Below are 18,487 nucleotides of genomic sequence, written 5' to 3' on the forward strand. Positions count from 1 at the left end.
TTCAGAAGAAGCCCCTATTCTCGCATCCCGAAAGGTGGGAAGGGGCGCAACGCAGGTCTGCCGCCTTCCAGAGGATCGCTCGCGCCCCGCACCCCACCCCAGGAGAAGCCAATGGAACAGAAGTTGCCCTCGGAAGTTGCGAGAGCTTCGTGGCTTTCAAGAAGAGACTGGGCTGCCTATCTGACAGAAATGGTGTAGGGTGTCTCTCCTGCTTGGGCGGGAGTGGGTGGGCTAGATGACCTCCAAGGTCCCTTCCCCCTCTGATGATCTGAGAGCCCCCCTCCTCGCCTCCCGGGAGCGCGCATCTTGGAGCGGAGACCCTCGACGGCGAAGGAGGTGGCCCCCGGCCGAGGGAGAAGCGAAGTCCCGCACAGCGACGCCGCTGCGCGTCTCCTGGGGGTGGCAGCTCCTCTCCAAGGCGCCTCCTCCCCCGGGGGAGCGCCGGCGGGGGCTCCCTGCCTGCCCAGGGAAGGCTCGGTGGGGAAAGCGGGGCGCCTGCCAGAGGACGAGCCGGCCCGGGAGCCCGTCAGGGCAGGAAGGTGCGTCTCTCCAGCCCCGCCTCGCCGCGCCCCGCCCCGCGCCGGCTGAAGGCTGGGCTGGCGAGCGAAGCTGCAGCCGCAGCCGCAGCAGCAGCAGCAGAAGCCGGTCGGGAGGGCAAGTGCGCCGCGGCCTGGGGGGCGGCGCCCAAATAAGGCTGGGTGGGGGCTGAAAGGACCGGACCGGGGCCGGCTCGGCTGCCTAGGGAGCGGCGAGGGGACGGCCCGGCCCGCGCCCTCCGGGGGAGCGATGCCCTCGCCGCCCCAGCCGGCCGCCAGGACTCCGCCTTGCCCGGGGGCGCCCACCGCCCATGGGATGTAGCCGCGGCGGGCCGCTGGGGGGGCTTCCGCGCGCCCCGCTCGCCCTGGCCATGCTGCTCCTCTGCACCTACTTCTTCTACTGCCTGACCGGCCCCTGCCAGCCCCTCCGCCGGCCCGGCCCGCCCGGCTGGCCCCCCCAGGCCCGCCCGCCCCTCTTCCCCCAGCGCCCTCCCGAGCCCCCCGGGCAGGAAGAGGAGGAAGAAGAGGAGGAGGAGGAAGAAGAAGAAGACGAAGCCGCCGGAGCCGAGGAGGATGCTCCGGCCGGGGCTCTGCCCGTGGCCAGCGGCTCCGGCCAGAAGAAGTTCCCGCAGGCCATCATCGTCGGCGTGAAGAAAGGCGGGACCCGCGCGCTGCTCGAGTTCCTGCGCGTCCACCCGGACGTGAGAGCCGTCGGAGCAGAGCCGCACTTTTTCGACCGCTGCTACGAGAAGGGGCTGCTCTGGTACAGGTAAGAGGGCTCCGTCCTCCGGGCCAGGAGGTTGCGCGCCACTTGCGCCCTCGCTCCGCCATCCAGCGCTGCGCTGGCTTGGAGTCCCTGGGCTCCTCCGCCCGGTCTCCGGAGCTGCTCCGGGTTGGAAAATATCCCCCAAGGCGCTTCCCCCCTGCCCCCAAAAGGCAACTGGACGGTCTTTGCTTATTTGCTGGAAGACGTTTTGCTTCTTCATCCAAGAAGCTTCCTTCCGTTCTGAGGGGCTGGAAATGATAGTTTCCCAAGCCCCGAGCGGAGCCGATCCCGGGCGGCCTTCCCCAACTTGCCTGGGATGGGATGGAAGTGGGAAATCCTCTAGAAGACAGGAGCGGGATGGAAGTGGGAAATGGGTGATGTAGTTAAAATGGGTCTCATTAGCCAAGCCAGGAGGACAGTTTCTTCGGCCCGGTCCAAAACTCAATTATTCATCTGGCCGCCCCGCAGAGGGCTGAAGAGCCGCCCCCCGCCAATGCCTCCTCCCGAGTCCGTCCTCTTCCTCCTCGAATCCGCTTTTATTTTATTTATTTTATTTTTTTGCCCTTTGGGTTTTTATTGATTTACTTCGTGCCGCTGCCATACGCTAAATGAGGGGTCTCCAAACGGGGCAACTTTAAGACTTGTGGAGTTCCGGGTAGTTGGCTGGAGAATTCTGAGAATGGAAGTCCGCAGGTCTTAAAGTTGCCCCGTTTGGAGACCTCTGCGCGAAATAAATAAACTAACTTTGTGCCACTGCCCACCCTGGCTCTGCTGAGAAGAAACGTTGCCCCGAGTCATTTCCACTGGAGTTGTCCCTCTGCTTTGCGCACCTTGCTTCCCTGGTTCCTCCTGTTGCTTTTTTCCCTCCCTCTTCAGTAAAGTTTTGCTTTGGACAGGCACAAATAACTCAGCCTAACGGTTGGGTTTTCTTTGGAAACTCAGCAGCGCTGCTGCAAACTTGAGAGGTTGTATTGATGATGGTGTCTTTCTCCTCCCTAGCCCCTTCCCTTGTGTTAGGAGGTCCTCCTGCAAAAGGGGTCAGCCGGTCTGGTTCTTAAATGGCAAAGGCTGACAGCAGCCAGGAGTTTAAAAAGTGTCTTCCCTGACCGCTCCAGCCTTGTTCAGACAAGACTTCGTTGCTAGATACGGGGCGGCTCTGGAAGATGATGAGCCCAGCTCTGTTCCACAATGGATGAAACCCTGAGCCCAATTCAGCCGCTGCTTTTTTCTACCTTCCTCCTACTTTTTATAATAGTTTCTATTATGGGATCTCGGGGTAGAAAAGAAATCCTGACTTTCCCAGGCTGAAAGCTGCCTGCTTTTGAAGTCTATGGCGGCTTGTCTGCTTCTGTGACTTCAAAGGGGCTCTAGATTTCACAAAGGCAAAAAGTTAACAAAAGCGAGTCGGCTATGAAACCCCCTTAAAAAAAAAAAAAACCAGATGATTAATTGAGGTTCAGGTATTTCTCCTGGGTGCCTTGCTCTGTCGTTTTAGGCTTTGAGCCTTTTCTATTCTGCAGAAAGTTTCTGTTCTTATAGCCCCCTTCCTCTCCACACTATCTTGAAAGTGAAGTCAGGATGGTGGAGGCTCTGATCCCATTTTCAGCCTTCTAATTGCCCTTATTTCCCCATCCTTTTCTTCTTCTTCTACGTTCCTTCTCTTGTGTCAATAATAATGTCCTGCAAATTTGGGTTCACTTCCACCCTGTTGAAAGTGAAATCAGGATGGTTGATGCTCTGATCCCATTTTCAGCCTTCTAGTTGTCCTTATTTCTCCATCCTTTATTTTTCTTCTTCTTCTTCTTCTACATTCCTTCTCTTCTCTTAATGATTTCCTGCAAATTTGGGTTCCCCTGAATGCAATCTCAGAAGACAGCGGTGAGATAGATTCGAAATCAGGGTCTAAACTTCTTGGGGTTTCCTTCCCCTTTTGAGCAGCCCTCAAAAAAGGATAATTTCAGAGCCAGATCCTGGGAAATGTCTTTCAAATAAATAAGCAGAAACGCTGCACGGTAGCACTTATTAGCTAAATCAAAAGTGCTGCCTTTATGTAGAGAGAGGCAGGAATAAATACTATGTGGAAGAGCAAGTTTGCCTTTAATCTTCTTCTTCTTCTCTCAGTTGCCTTTTGCAGTTTCTTCCCCAATTAGCTATTTTACAACTAATTTGATTAATGGTTTGTGAACCGGCTACTAGTTCTTGATGTCAGGGGGTATATATATATATACCTCGCTGTACATATAAATAAATGGTGTGCACCACAGCTTCAAGTCTATTGCAAACTTGATTTGAACCGAATAATAAAAACCCTTTTCGTTTTTTGTATTGGTCTCGAGAGCCTCTCTCGGGGATTTGGGTTTTGTTTTGCTGCTCCTGGGATCACGACAGGCCTCCAGCTCCTTGTGGTGAATGCTTCCCAAAATCAATAAAAGCATTTAGAGTTAAGAACTGGGGGGGGCGGGGCGGGGGGGGCTTCATTTCAAGCCATGGATATGCATTATCCCTGGTGTAACAGCAGGATAATGAAGCTTCTGTTTCCCCCCACCACACCCAAGAAATTCAAACTTCTTGAGCAAAATATATAAACAAAAGAAGACGTGGAGTGTGTGTGTGTCATGGGGCGGTGGGGGGGGAATGGTTGGAAGGATTGCAGAAGGGCTGCTCCTTGCACCCAGACCTTTGTGCATTCTTAATTGACGGGACAAAGAGTTTTTTGGAGAGAAGCCGTGAAAAGAGTCAGGTCCCTCTCATAATGGCCGGAGAGCCTGTTGAGGACGTTACAATCCTCTTCCCGTTTCAGAATGGAGGGGAGGCATGGCGCTGTTTCACTGTTCGAATCCTGCTGCCGGAGCGATCAGGCCCCCAGAAGCAGTGATCCTGTCAGATCCCGTCAGATCCCACGTGGGGGATCATCCCGAGCAAAACATTAGCGCTGTTCGCAACTTCTTGTTTCCAGCCCACCCCACCCATTTTTTTTAAAAAAAGCCTTTTCAATTCATTGTCAATGTATGCAAATCGGCCTCTGGGTAAAATCACATTTTGCAAACGCCTAATTTCCTGTTATGAGATCTTAGCACTGGGGTGGTTCATTTCTGGAAGGGAGACAACAACCCACCAGGCCCCCATGACAAGGCTAAATTGAAAAGCTTATGGCTCAGGGGGTTACAGAAACACATCAGCATCTAAGCACATGCAATGATCCAGGTTGTTTCATAAATTAATATTCCAGTGTATTTGTTTGGTGTTATAGGGCAGGTGGGCACAATAATGATTTGTTGTTGTTGTTGTTGTTATTGTTGTTATTGTTGTTATTGTTGTTGTTGTTGTTGTTATTATTATTATTATTATTATTATTATTATTATTATTATTATTATTATACACAAAAATGACAGTATACATAGCAAACGAGATAACCATGCTGGGTTTCGTATCACAAATCACTAGTCGAACACTTCCCAAGTGTTTAGGACTGTGTGATGTATTGGCGGATTATGTGAGCAGATCCCAGTAAGGTGGCCTTCTGCCTCTGACCAATGGTGATCTTGCCAGCGCCAATTGTTTTCAAGTGCTTGCCTAGGTCTTTAGGCACAGCAGCACCCAGTGTGTCCAGTACCACTGGAACCACCTGCACTGGTTTATGCCAGAGTCTCTGCAGTTCGATTCTCAAGTCCTGATATCTGGTGACTTTTTCAAGTTGTTTCTCGTCGATTCTGTTATCACCAGGTATGATGGCAAAGTCGATGATCCACACTTTTTTCTTCTCCACAGTCGTGATATCCGGGGTATTGTGTTCCAGAACTTTGTCAGTTTATATTCAGAAGTCCCACAGTAGTCCCACGGGGTGCCGCCTTGACCCCCCCACGGGGTGCTGCCTTGTCTCCACTGTATTTCCAAACAGTACTTGTATACTTTGAAACTCTGTCATAACAAGTAGGGATGTCCATGCAATGGGTTAATAAAAAAAGCCAAGATGGCAACCCATGATCACGTGATCAAAGCTCCTCCCTTTTTCAAATACATCTCAGATACGATATATGTAAATTGATTAAAAGAAGCTGAATCATTTAGGTTGCTGGTACCAAGGCATGGTCTTAACAGGCAGCCGTAATGCTTCATGAGCTAGGGTAATCCCATGTTATGTCAACATAACATGTATTTTAACATGCTCATAACATGTGAACCTAATCTTAAACTTGCATTTCAGTTAAGCTCAATAAGTAGTAATGGAGGTTCACTGGTGTAAATAACAGATTAACAGAGTTGGAAGGGACCTTGTAGGTCATCTAGTCTAACCCCCTGCCCAAGCAGGAGACCCTACACCATTTCTGACAAATAGCAGCCCAGTCTCTTCTTGAAAGCCTGCAGCGATGAAGCTCTCACAACTTCTGAAGGCAACTTCTGTTCCATTGGTTGATTGTTCTCACTGTCAGAAAGTTTCTCCTTATTTCCAGGTTGAATCTCTCCTTGTTCAGTTTCCATCTATTATTCCTAGCCTGGCTTTTAGGTGCTTTGGAAAATAGTTTGACTACCATCTGCCTGTGGCACCCCCCAAATATTGAAGCACTGCTCTCCTGTCTCCCCTGGTCCTTCTCTTCACTAGACTAGCTGTGCCCAGTTCCTGCAGCCATTCATCATATCTTTTAGCCTCCAGTAATAAGTACAAGCAACAAGTAATCTTGTTGGCAACACTGTACAAGTCATTTTGGGTGGCTGCAGAATTCTGGGATTGAAGTATAAGCATCTTCAAGATGCCAAGATTTGAAAAAAAAACCACTACTCTAAGTAATCTAAGGTCCTGAAATTTTCTGGTGGTTCCTCAGGACCAACCCAGACTAAATCCTGCTGGGCTTTAGAATTAGACAGGTTTAACCAAGTGTTGTCCTCTGCTGAGAGTCAGTCAAAGTTCTGGCAATGTTTACTTCGGTCTAACCGTGCTGAAGATTAAATGGTACACCTCCCCGTGGTTTTCCAGAGAAGAGTTAACCACCTGCTCAGTTCTCAGCCTTAACTGCAGCTCCATCATAATCTCTTGATCTGTGTAAAAAGTAGGAACTAAACCTACTGGCTTTAACGTTTATCTTTCGTTCCCCCCTCTTTCTTGTTTGTAAGCTTGTTAAACTTATGTCTGTTTCTTTTACTCGTTTTCCCTTTGGCAGAGAAAGTTGGCTCAGGTATATTTAAGATTGCATACAGTTGCAGGGGGATGGAGATATATTTAAATCTGGGTGTGGATATGTGCTTGGGGGTTGGAGAAAGAATTGTAGAAGCTGAGCTCCTGGGGGAATCTTTTAAAGTAGTGTCAACATTTCTGAAATAGTTGACTAAGCCGAGAAATTCCAAATTGTGCCAAAAGCTTTTTAATTGCCAGCATGTTGACCCCACCTCCTGCACCTGTGGAATTGTTCGATTTAAATGGTTTAAAAATAATAATAATGTTTTGAGCCACTAACTCCTTCTGCACCGACCCAAGTCTCTTTCTGTTTTCCCATGCAGTGTTTAATCCTGAAGGCAGGTCTGTGGATCCAGCTTGAAATATTTCATAGATGGCCTCTGATCAGCCATTGTCATTCCTTAAAGAAAGAAGTTCTTTTGCTTTGTCAATATATTATGCAACTCAACAAAAGGCAAAGGGTAGTATCTTTCCCTGGTGTTTTTTTTTTTTTTTTTGATGCTTTTCTTAGCCCTACCTTTTTCTGCAACTTGGGCCCTTTGTTAATAACAAAAGAAACCTTCAGTTAGAAAGCCATGAGTAATTCCCCAGATTGCTAAACCCTTTTAACCCTTGAGTTTGGAGCAGAAGAAGACTGTCCGATTCAATAGAGAGGGCAGGATGCAAATTGAATCAGTAAATGAACAAAGCAAGAAGTAGAACAGTTTTCCTTGTTGGCACAAATGCATTTATGACCGTCCAGGACTTAAGGAAATCATTAATTCAAGCCAGCAGCATTTGCAGAGAGGCCTTAAAAGCAGTGCAAAACTGCAGCTGCAAAATCACCTCTGGAGACTTCCCTTTTCTATGTGCATCAGGTTGTGCCAGTGTGACTGTTATGTTGTTGTTGTTGTTGTTGCTTTGCTACAAACACACACACTGCCCGTGCCCCTAATCTAAACCCTTAAAAGGTTTGGGTTATATTTCCCTAGGGCTTAGGCTAAACCTCAAGTTTAGAAAAAGGAGTTTTAGTTACTCCCGCGGCAGTGAACAGCTATGCAACAGGCTAAATTCAGATAAGTGCAGGGAAGTTTTTGCAAACCCCACCTGTCCGGGCACAGCTAGACTGATGAATTCCAGCTACAGTGGAAAAGGGGTGAGGTTGCAACAGGTAAACAAGCAATAACCATCCCTCTTAATGATTTCTTGCCACAATTAAATTCAGGGAAGAGGCGAAGTGCGGTTTTAAAACATGTCTCAGCTCAGTCAAGGAAGACACTCTTCTTGGCAGCATGGAGGCTAAATTCATTTAAGGTTTTCGGAGAGAATCCCCAAGTTCCTTCACCTCCCCAGGTTGTTCCCAGGTTCAGATCAATGGGCCTTGGTTCAGGGGTGGGATTCAAAAACCCCAGCGACCGTTTTGCTGTCCAGTTGCTGGGTGGGCGTGGCCATGGTGGGTGTGGCCTACCGGAACTTCCGGGAGGGCTGTTTTTTTGCCTTCCCCAGAGTCCGGAGGCTTCCCTCGGGCCTCTGGGAGGGCGAAAATGGCCTCCGCCGGGCTATGGAAGCCTTGCTCAATTAAATAGCTTCTCTCCATCTTCTCTCAGTCATGGGATTAATATATACAGGTAGTCCCTGACTTACAACAATTCCTTTAGAGACTGTTTAAAATTACGATGGCACCAAAAAAAGAGAGCAACTTACGATTGTTTTTCACAGTTATGACCTTTGAAGCATACCCCTGTATATCAACATTCAGGTGCTTGGTGACTGCTTCATACTTGTGACCGTTGCTGTATCCCAGGGTCACGTGACCCCCTTATGCAATCTTGTGATAAGCAAAATCAAGGGGGAGGGAAACCAGATTCACTTAATAACCAAGTTACTAATTTATCAACTGCAGTGATTCACTTAATGACCGTAGCAAGGAAGGTCATAAAATAGGGCAAAACTCACTTAATAGATGTCTCACTTAACAACAGAAAGTTTGGGCTCGATTGTGGTGGTAAATCCACGACTACTTATATTCACCTGGATGGTTATGCTACCTTTTAATTTAGTATTAATTTTCTGGGTGTTGGGTGGGTAACCCCCATTCCCACCCTGGTCTTTGAGGGAAGGCACTCCAAAAAGTTATGCATGAAGATAAGAACCTGTTTTGTTCATTTTCCATTTTTATTTTGTTTATTTATTTTTCTGTATTTCGTTTAGTAAATGGTGTGCTGTTTTCATGCTCCTAGTGGGCCCTGGTGTGTTTTAATCATAGTTAACAGAGCCGGTTTTATGAGTCGGAGAAATAATCTTGGCTTGCTTGACCGATTCCTGGTTAGCTGTCCTTCCTTTCTATCTCCTCTTGCATTTTTCTGAGTGGATTAGACTTTGAGGAGGGAGTTCAGCAGATAATTGGGATCTAAGCATAGCCTTTAAATTCAAATCATGCAGCCATCAGAACATCCGCAACGCTCTCCAGATTCAATCAGTGGTGTGTTCGTTCTTCTTCGTGCCATATTTCTACGGCTAATAATAGTAATAGCTTCAGATGGCACGTGAATGAGTCCTCTTTATGCATAAAAGTGGCGCAGAAAAACATTTTGTGGTTGGTGGTGTTTAGAAGAAAGTGTTTATTCATTTCGCCTGCAAATAGCCAGTGTGTATTTACAACTCTTTCTGAACAAGCAGGCGTGCCGGATTGCTTCAGGGTTTCGGAGAACTTTACACGCATATGGGTGTAACCGTGTAGCTCAGGGGGTCGGTAACATGTCACGCACCAGCTCTTCCCCCATCAAAACAGGACAGATTGCTCCGAGTATCGCAGTTTCTTGGAGAGACCTAGACTTATTGCTGAAACTTCACGCATTTTTCTTGATCTTCCTTCAGGATGCAAAAACCTTTTGATTTTGGCGATCTCATGAATCATGGGGGTTAATTTTGAGAATTGAAACTACGGACACTTGACAATTTCCCACTTTAGGATGATCATGAACGGGGCGAGACGAGTCAGAAAAATCAAGATGGCAACTGTGATCACACAATCAGAGTCCCACTCCTTTTTTTTCTAAAAAAAAAAGACTACTGTGTTTCCCTGAAAATAAGACCGGGTTTTATGTTAATTTTTGCTCCAAAAGACGCATTGGGGCTTATTTTCTGATTAGGTCTTATTTTAAGGGAAATATGGTACTAAATGTGTGTCTGGCTGACGATCTTAACTAGGGCTTATTTTTGGAGTAGGGCAGGGATGGGATTTTACCAGTTCGCACCTATTCACTAGAACTGGTTGTTAACATTCTAAGCAGTTTGGAGAACCGGTTGTTAGAAGAAATGACTGGCCTAATCCTGTAAGGAAGGCACGCAAGGAAAGCAGCAAAAATCTTTCTTTCTCTCCCCCAAACTCCCAAATGAGTGTTTGGGACCCTGCTAGGCATCCTACTCCAAGAGGCTGCGCCAGAACGACAAGTCTCACAAAGACTAATTTCTGGTGGAGTTTGGGGGAGAGAAAGAAAGACTTCTGCAGCTTCTTCTGCTTTCCTTGCATGAAGCCAAAAGTCTCAGTCTCTCTCTCTCTCTCTCTCTCTCTCTCTCTCTCTCCCCCCTGAGAATGGAGCTGGAGATGGTATCCTGTGATCCCAAGTAAAGAATGATTGATCGGTAGGAAAATGGGGTGGGAAATTTTCCTGCAGACTTTTTTGGGGATTTTCCGAGGGTCTCTGGTCCATGGGATTTACAATTATGAGTTTGGTGGCCCCTGAGGTCCAAAAGGTTGGTGATCCCTGTTCTAGAGTGTCTTGCTGGTAGATGAAATGTGAGACTCCCTGGGAAATATGCAAAAGTGCAGAATGTGTCTGGACTGAGCAGCTGAAGTTTTGAGTGTCAAACGAGGTCTGTAGGAAGAGCCCACATCAGTAGTGGTATACTACCGGTTTGGACTGGTTCAGCCGACCTGGTAGTAAAAACAAAAAATCCAATGATCAGCTGAGAGGAGAGAAAAAAATCAATCAGCTGAGAGGACAATGAAGAGAAAAGTGCAGAGTTTTCTTTATCCTCTCAGCTGATTGGCCCTGCAGGTCTCAGCTGGTTGTGGGGAAAGCTGCACAACCGTGTTAGGCAAAGCACCCCAGCAAGCCACGTCCCGCAAGCCATGCCCACTGAACTGGTGGTAAAACAATTTGAATCCCATCACTGGCCCACTTCTTGCCTAACTTTTGCAAACAAAGATAATATTCCTTGGCATCTTTTGGGATACCAAAGATAGTATCTATCTATAACTCTCCCTGGTTTTAAACTTTGAGATTTGAAACATCAGTGTTCTGACCAAGGCTTCTGAGACCGTAATTACGCACACGCTTATTTTAAAAACAAGACTTATTTTATTGCAACGCCGGGAATTGTTTTCATTCCCAGCTGGAATTAATCTCAAACAGTCCCTCGAGATAAGCACCCACCTTTCTTTTCTGCCAATAACAGAAGTATCAAATGAACTAGAAAAAAAAAAACCAACTGAAGTACAAAGAGCTGCAAGAATGAATCTGAACCGAACAAATGACTTTGCTTCCTGCAAAGGTTTCATCATCTTTGCCAGTCCTTTATACCTGATGGGAGGGGCGGTCACCTCCCAGCCTCACTCCCAAGTTGCCCCTTTTGTCTCAGCTTCTCTTGCCTTCTAGCAGCTCTGTGCACATACACCCTGGGAACAGGCTCCCCTTGTTCCTCTGCCCCACTTCTACCAGACTCCAGAGGCTCCAAAGGCAGCACCCCACTCCCAGATGGTCCTGGCCCCATCTCTGCATCAGATGCAGGACCCTCATCCGAGTCCTCTCCAGACTGGTCCCCGTTCTTCCCCACTGTCCGATTCCGCTGCCATATGCACCGGCTGCCGGCGAATCACAACGCTCAGTGAGTTATGGGAAGATGATAAAAAGTCTGTTTTCTCTGTTGTTTTCCTGGAATTCCTGCTACTAGTGTATAGATTTCCAGGGCCGATATGCTTGCAATTGAACTGTTATCTGTGTTACAGCGAGAACCAAATCAAGCTCTTTGTGTGCAAACTCTTTGAATGCAGCCCAGGTAATTCTAGTCAAAGCAAATTGACTCAACCTGGCAAACAGGTTTGGGTTCCCAGGCAGGGACAGAGATGAGGAGTGTGCAAAAATAACAAAAAAAAAAAAACCAAAAACCCTCTGAGGGAAAAACACCCCAACTCTGAAATATCAGGTTCTGATTTCGGAGAAGCTTTTCAGGGTCAGGACAAACACTTCAGAATTTGAGGATTTCAGCCTGGAATGTTTGCTTCCTTTCTCAGGGAAATGTATTGGGTTTTTTTAAAAAAGAAAACTTGGTCACCCTTTCCCTGTCCCAGCTTGGACATTTAAGAAAGAAAGATCCTGGACTCCATTTGCGGTTCAAGATATACTTTTACTAAAGCCAAGTGGTTACAGCCTAAGCAAAGCCAGATCTGAGGATTTAGAATAGAATAGAATAGAATAGAATAGAATAGAATAGAATAGAATAGAATAGAATAGAATAGAATAGAATAGAATAGAATAGAATAAGAGTAGAGTAGAATAGAATTAAGAGTAGAGTAGAATACAATAGAATAGAATAGAATTAGAATAGAATAGAATAGAATTAGAGTAGAGTAGAGTAGAATACAACAGAATAGAATAGAATTAGAGTAGAGTAGAATAGAAGTAGAGTAGAGTAGAGTAGAATAAAATAGAATTAGAGTAGAGTAGAATAGAATATAATTAAAGTAGAATAAAATTAGAGTAGAGTAGAGTAGAGCAGAGTAGAATACAATAGAATAAAATAGAATAGAGTTAGAGTAGAGTAGAATACAATAGAATAGAATAGTAGAGTAGAATAGAATTAGAGTAGAGTAGAGTAGCGTTGCGTAAATTGAATTAGAGTAGAGTAGAGTAGAATCAGAATGAGAATTAGAATTCTTTATTGGCCAAGTGTGATTAGACACACAAAGAATTTCCATGTAAACCCAGTAACTCTCCCAGGCCCTCCCTGCCTGGTCATCTTGTTAGTGTCCAATAAGGTGCAAACCAGTTGTTAGAATACATTAGAGCTGGAAGGGACCTTGGAGGTTAGAATTAGAATAGAATACAGGTTAAAGGGACCTTGGAGGTCTTCTAGTCCAGCCCCTGCTCAAGCAAGAGACCCTATACCATTTCAGACAAACAGTTGTCCAATCTCTTCTTAAAAACCTCCAGTGTTGGAGCATTATGTATGTATGGCAAAGACAAATGCCAGGAAAGTCGCACTGTGTCCAAATTTTAATAATTACTTAATAATTTTTTTTCCAAAAAAAAAGTGGGGAATCCTGTCATCTCACAAACACAGCTCAATTGTTCCAATCCGGGAAGGGGTCTTCTTCCCTTTGTCTGCCCCCCACCCCAGTCTATTCTGCAGCTTTGATGGGAGGGGGAACACGTACGTAGCTTTTTCTCTGGTCATATCACATTACTAACTAGAGCATACAAAACATTTGCTAGACCAATACTCGAATACAGCTCATCAGTCTGGAACCCACATTACGTATCTGATAGTTGAGAAAGTCCAGAAATATTTCACAAGAAGAGTTCTCCACTCCTCTATTCATTGTAGAATACCTTATGCCACCATACTTGAAATTCTAGACCTAGAAAACCTTGAATTAGCCCGTCTTCGGTCTGATCTAAGTACGGTATATAAAATCATACATTGCAACGTCCTGCCTGTCAATGAATACTTCAGCTTCAACCATAACAACACAAGAGCACACAATAGATATAAACTCAAGGTTAACTTGATTGCAGGAAATACGACTTCAGCAACAGAGTGGTCAATGTCTGGAATCCTCTACCTGACTCTGTGGTTTCATCCCCAAACCCCCAAAACTTTAACCTTAGACTGTCTACTATTGACCTCACCCCTTTCCTAAGAGGTCTGTAGGGGGTGTGCATAAGCGCCTACCTAACGTGCCTACCGTCCCTGTCCTATTGTCTCTTTTTATTTTTCTTATATGTACCCATTTCATGTATTCATAACTATATATATTCTTATACCTATTATCTTGTAAGCGATTGTCAAATCAAATAAATGCAAATAAATAAATAAATAAGAAAGGAAGGCAGAGAGCAAAGCTAAACGTGGCAGGTTCGGACTGAGAAATGGGAAGCGGCTGTTTCGCCCCACGTCTCCGCCGGTGTTTCTGACATCAACAGCAACACCAGCTCCGAGAAGGAAACTGCTCCAAGGGGGAAGTGGGCGAGGGAGGCACTCTGATTGTTTGGAGAGTAGGCTTAAAAGCTTACGGCTGACCCTTTTGTAAAGAGGGGAAGGGGAGCCTGAGCGTTTTCACAGTCTTAAGCTGGGTGGGGATTGCAAAGTGAGCTAATGAAAGCCGTATGTTAATACCAGGATTTAAGCTCCTAAGTGGCTTTTCAAAGCACTTTTGGTGGCTGCAAAGGAGATTCACCAGCCCTAAGTTAGGGTTGTTTTCTTTCTTTCTTTCTTTCTTTCTTTCTTTCTTTCTTTCTTTCTTTCTTTCTTTCTTTCTTTCTTTCTTTCTTTCTTTCTTTCTTTCTTTCTTCTCTCTCTCTTTCTGTCTTTTTCTTTCTCTCTGTCTCTATCTCCCTTTCTCCCTTTTTCCCTTTTTCCCTTTCTCCCCTTCTCCCTTTCTGCCTGCCTGCCTGCCTGCCTAATTTTTCTTTCTTCCTCTCTGTCATTTCTTTTCTTTCTCTTCCTTTCTTTCTCTCTGTCCTTTTCCTTTCTTTCTTTCTCTTCTTTCTTTCTTCTCTCTCTCTTTCTCTGTCTCTTCCTTTCTCTGTGTCTCTATCTCCCTTTCTTTCTGTCTGTCTCATTCTTTTTCTTTCTTTCACTCTGTTTCTGTCATTTCTTTTCTCTTCTCTTTTTCTGTCTTTTTCCTTCCTTCCTTCCTTCCTTCCTTCCTTCCATGCCTTGATGTGAGTGATATTGAGTTGGCCATGCCCAGCCAGTCACATGACCACCAAGCCACACCACAGAACCAGTTGTTAAAAAAAATTGAATCCTACCTCCGGTCAGAAAGCTTTTCTCAATATATTTGATGGATTGACAAAGGTAGCAGAGAGAAATATCTTATCTTGGCAACCCCAGGACCCTTGACTCTGATGGCCATTATTATTAGTCATTGTCACAGTTCGCATCTAGGAATTGGATTTATTGCAAAGGAAATAGGGGACCGGCATGGCTCCCACATCTGAGCTGCACCCAGGGGTGGGGTTCAAAAATCCCAGCAATTGGTTGGCTGCCCAGTTGCTGGGTGGGCGTGGCCATGGTGGGCATGGCCTACTAGAACTTCAGGGAGGGCCATTTTTTTGCTTTCCCCGGAGTCCGGAGGCTTCCCTCAGGCCTCTGTGAGGGCGAAAATAGCCTCCCGCGGGTTCCAGAGGCCCTCTGGAAGCCGGAAATGGGCCCATTTCCAAACTTCCAGAAGGCCCGTTTACCGCCCTCCAAGGGCCTCCGTAGGGCCTCCTGCACTTACCTGCATCAAAAATGGGCCGTGTGGAGGCTTCTTGGAGGGGAGGGGAGGGGCAGTGTGGGTGGGGCCAGCCGGTCAGTTCAACTACCAGTTCGTTGAACCAGATATAAATTTAACATCTGGTTCGCCCCGAACTGGTCTGAACCGGCTGAATCCAACCCCTGGCTGCACCCTATGGATGGCCAGTAGAGGTCAGGCAAGAGACTCTTACTCGCCTGGCTGCACCACTTGCTCCCTCCACAGTTCTAGCTGGCGTTACTGCAGCCCTCATTATGCTTCATCTTTATTTCCAAGAATTCTCTGGCACCCAAAAGACTTTCCAAGAAGGTTAAACGGACAGAGAACTACTATCCAAGGCTTGCTTAGGAAATGGTCCCCCACCACAGAACGAAAGCATCACCTGGGCACATTCCTGGCAGTTCAAGAAGGTGGGGACGAGCAGCCTTGCCATTATTCGATGTTTTTATTGCCTCTGCACAGGATGGTAGCCCTGATGTGAATCGGTAATTTCAATTCCTCATGGCCACCATTCGGGGAGTACCGTAACATCCCTAAATGCCAAAACGGATGCTCGCTCAGCTGTATTTAATCCATGTGTGGCTTAAAGAGAAGGAACTCAAAACAGAGAAAACACAGAGTTAAGTTTGGAGTTGTTAAGTTTAGCTAAGTTGTTAACTGGAGGCTAAAACATACGATGAACGGTTGGAGGAACTGGGCCTGGCTAGTCTAGTGAAGAGAAGGACTGGGGGGATATGATAGCAGCCTTCCAATATTTGAGGGGCTGCCACAGAGAGGAGGAAGGGGTCAGGCTATTTTCCAAAGCCCCCAAAGGCTAGACAAGAAATAATGGATGGAAACTGAACAAGGAGATGTTCAACCTGGAAATAAGAAGAAATTACATGACAGTGAGAACAATCAAGCAACGGAACAGAAGTTGCCTTCAGAGGTTGTGGGAGCTTCATCCCTGGAAGCTTTCAAGAAGAGACTGGACTGCCATCTGTCAGAAATGGTGTAAGGTTTCTGCTTGGGCAGGGGGTGGGGTTGGACTAGATGACCTACAAGGTCCCTTCCAACTCTGTTAATCTGAAAATCTGAAAGTTGCTGGTTCAGGTTTAGCATCTGGACCAGGGGCCAGCCAGGCAGAATAACTGATTCCCCACTAGGGGGCACTACATTCTGTTTAAGGATTTGAAAGGTAAGGTGTAATGATTGCCCAATTTGCATCACTGCATCTAAATGATCACTTCCTGCAGCCTTTATTCTTTATTCTTTGTTGTTGTTGTTGATGTTGTTTGGTAAAAGGATGGTGCAAAATGTGCCAACTTCAGAAAAACAACAAGAGTCTCGGGGTTTTGTCAGGGCTAATATGCCAGTTTCAAGGATTGCCCTCCTGGTACTCAGTTTCCAAATTTGTCAACTGAATTGGAAAAAAACCATAAGAATACAAAATAAAAAGACTTGCTGATTACTCCAGGTAGAGGTAACTACTTGGTGTTGGTGCTTTCCCCTAAGTATATGCTCTTAGTACTAGTACTATTACCCGCCTTGAATAACCATCCAGGCCTGTCTCAACTACAGCGGCAAAGTCCACAATGGTTTTGATCAATCAATCAGGATAGAGCTGGAAAGGGACCTTGGAGGTCTTCTAGTCCAGCCCCCTGCTCAAGCACTAGACTGTGTACAATCTCAGACACCTGACTGTCCAGTCTCTTCTTAAAAACCTCCAGTGATGGAGCCCCCCACGATTTCTGAAGGCAAAGCTGCCCCGCTGATTGATTGTCCTCAATGTTAGGAAGTTTCTCCATAATTCCAGGTTGCTTCTGTCCTTAATTAGTTTTCATCCATCGTTTCTTGTCTTGCCCTCTGGTGCTTTGGAGAATAAGTTGACCCCCCTCTTCTTCAGGGCAGCCCCTCAATTTTGCTCTGCATGGAAAAAGAATCCACATGACTGGAAGCAATAGCACTCTTGAAGCAAATTTCCACATTTTGCTACTGCCCTTAACCCATTTGTAGAATTCCTGCCTCCTACGAAAAAAACTCATTCGTTCAGATTTTTTTAAAAATAAATAAAGCATATCAGTGAATTGGTCTTTCCTTGGGAAGTTAGGAAGTCAGCTGTTCTCTTTTCAGCAGTCATTCCATTCCACTTCTTCTTTATATTACTTTTCCAAATATTCATAGAATCTATTTAGTAGTCACTGGGATTAAATACAAATAGGCGTATTATTTAAATAACCCCAGGTCAATTATAACCTATGCCAACGTTCTGCAAACTTTGGATATAACCCCATTGCTGCCTGGGCAGTTGCAGTTGGTGAAGCTAAACCTATCTGCAAGCTAGCAACTTGTAGAGGTGCAATGGTTCTTGGCTAGTGAAAAGCAAGATTCATTCTGTGAAATGTTATCATTTAGCCTACAAGTTACTTAGGTGCCCAAAGTATGGTGACTCTGTGACCTGATACTCTTCCCTCCCATTTTCCCTCCTGTGTTGTCAGCCATTAAAAATGATTTTCCAAGAAGACCTTCAGATCTTTCTTCTTCTCCTTGTGCCCTATCCATCATCAGACGTTGATGACCGTGTTGGCGACCCTATTTTTTTATTAACAGCTGCACGAAAAAGTGGCACTGAGTTTTGTCCAAACCGGTCCCTTAGGTTTTGAAGCCCTGATATTCTTCTTCTGCCTGGACCTCATTTGCCTTCAATTTTTCCCTGGAGGATTAAGTGAAGGATGTCATATTTTTCCAGCTGTCGTATCACATGCCCAAAATATTCCAACTTTTGCTTTTTGATGGTTTTGATGTTTTCCCTTGGCTTTTCCAGGCTTTTTCAGATCATTGCTGAATAATAACAACAATAATAATAACTACTACTTCTATTCTATTCTATTCTATTCTATTCTATTCTATTCTATTCTATTCTATTCTATTCTATTCTATTCTTGCAGCAGATCCTGTTTCCAAATCAGGACACAAGACCACGAAAGGTTGGAGAATACAGGTTTTTATTGGTGCACAAGGTTCAGGGCATTGGAATGGCAAATTCTGAACCCCTGGCTCTTCCTGAGGCATCACTTTTATACATTTTGTGACCTCAGCTTAGCCCTGGGCGTTTCTCTCATTAAACTATACCAAAAAAGGAGATGTACATTTAATTATTCATTTTATCTTACACTATCTGTTATTTTCCATATCCACCCTTGCTTACTGGAACATGGCTAGTTCCTTGGTTTAGTAACTTTGTGGTTTTGCACAATATTGTATTAAGTAAAACTTTGGAGAATTGGGGGACTTCTGCTAAATATAAAAGTGCTTTATGTGTAATTTTACTACTCTATGTGTAATTTTTCTATTCTATTCTATTCTATTCTATTCTATTCTATTCTATTCTATTCTATTCTATTCTATTCCATTCCATTCCATTCCATTCCATTCCATTCTAATAGGGAACTAGAGGCTAAAACATATGAAGAACAGTTGCAGGAACTGGGTATGTCTAGTTTAATGAAAAGAAGGACTAGTGGAGACATGA

At 45.4% G+C, this 18,487-nt stretch overlaps 1 protein-coding gene across 1 annotated transcript in view; it reads left to right on the forward strand.

Annotated features, from left to right (window-relative positions):
• Positions 1-635: 635 nt before the first annotated feature.
• Positions 636-18,487, forward strand: part of HS3ST6 (heparan sulfate-glucosamine 3-sulfotransferase 6) — a 63,630-nt gene continuing 45,778 nt past the window's right edge. The window contains exon 1 of the mRNA XM_026704571.2: positions 636-1,305. Within this exon, the coding sequence (XP_026560356.2) occupies positions 848-1,305 (458 nt within the window). The 5' untranslated portion in view covers positions 636-847. The remainder of the gene's footprint in view (positions 1,306-18,487) is intronic.

The sequence above is a fragment of the Pseudonaja textilis genome, chromosome 14 (genome assembly GCF_049901715.1).
Source record: "Pseudonaja textilis isolate UNSWEBS1 chromosome 14, rPseTex1.2, whole genome shotgun sequence".
NCBI classification, from domain to species: Eukaryota; Metazoa; Chordata; class Lepidosauria; order Squamata; family Elapidae; genus Pseudonaja; species Pseudonaja textilis.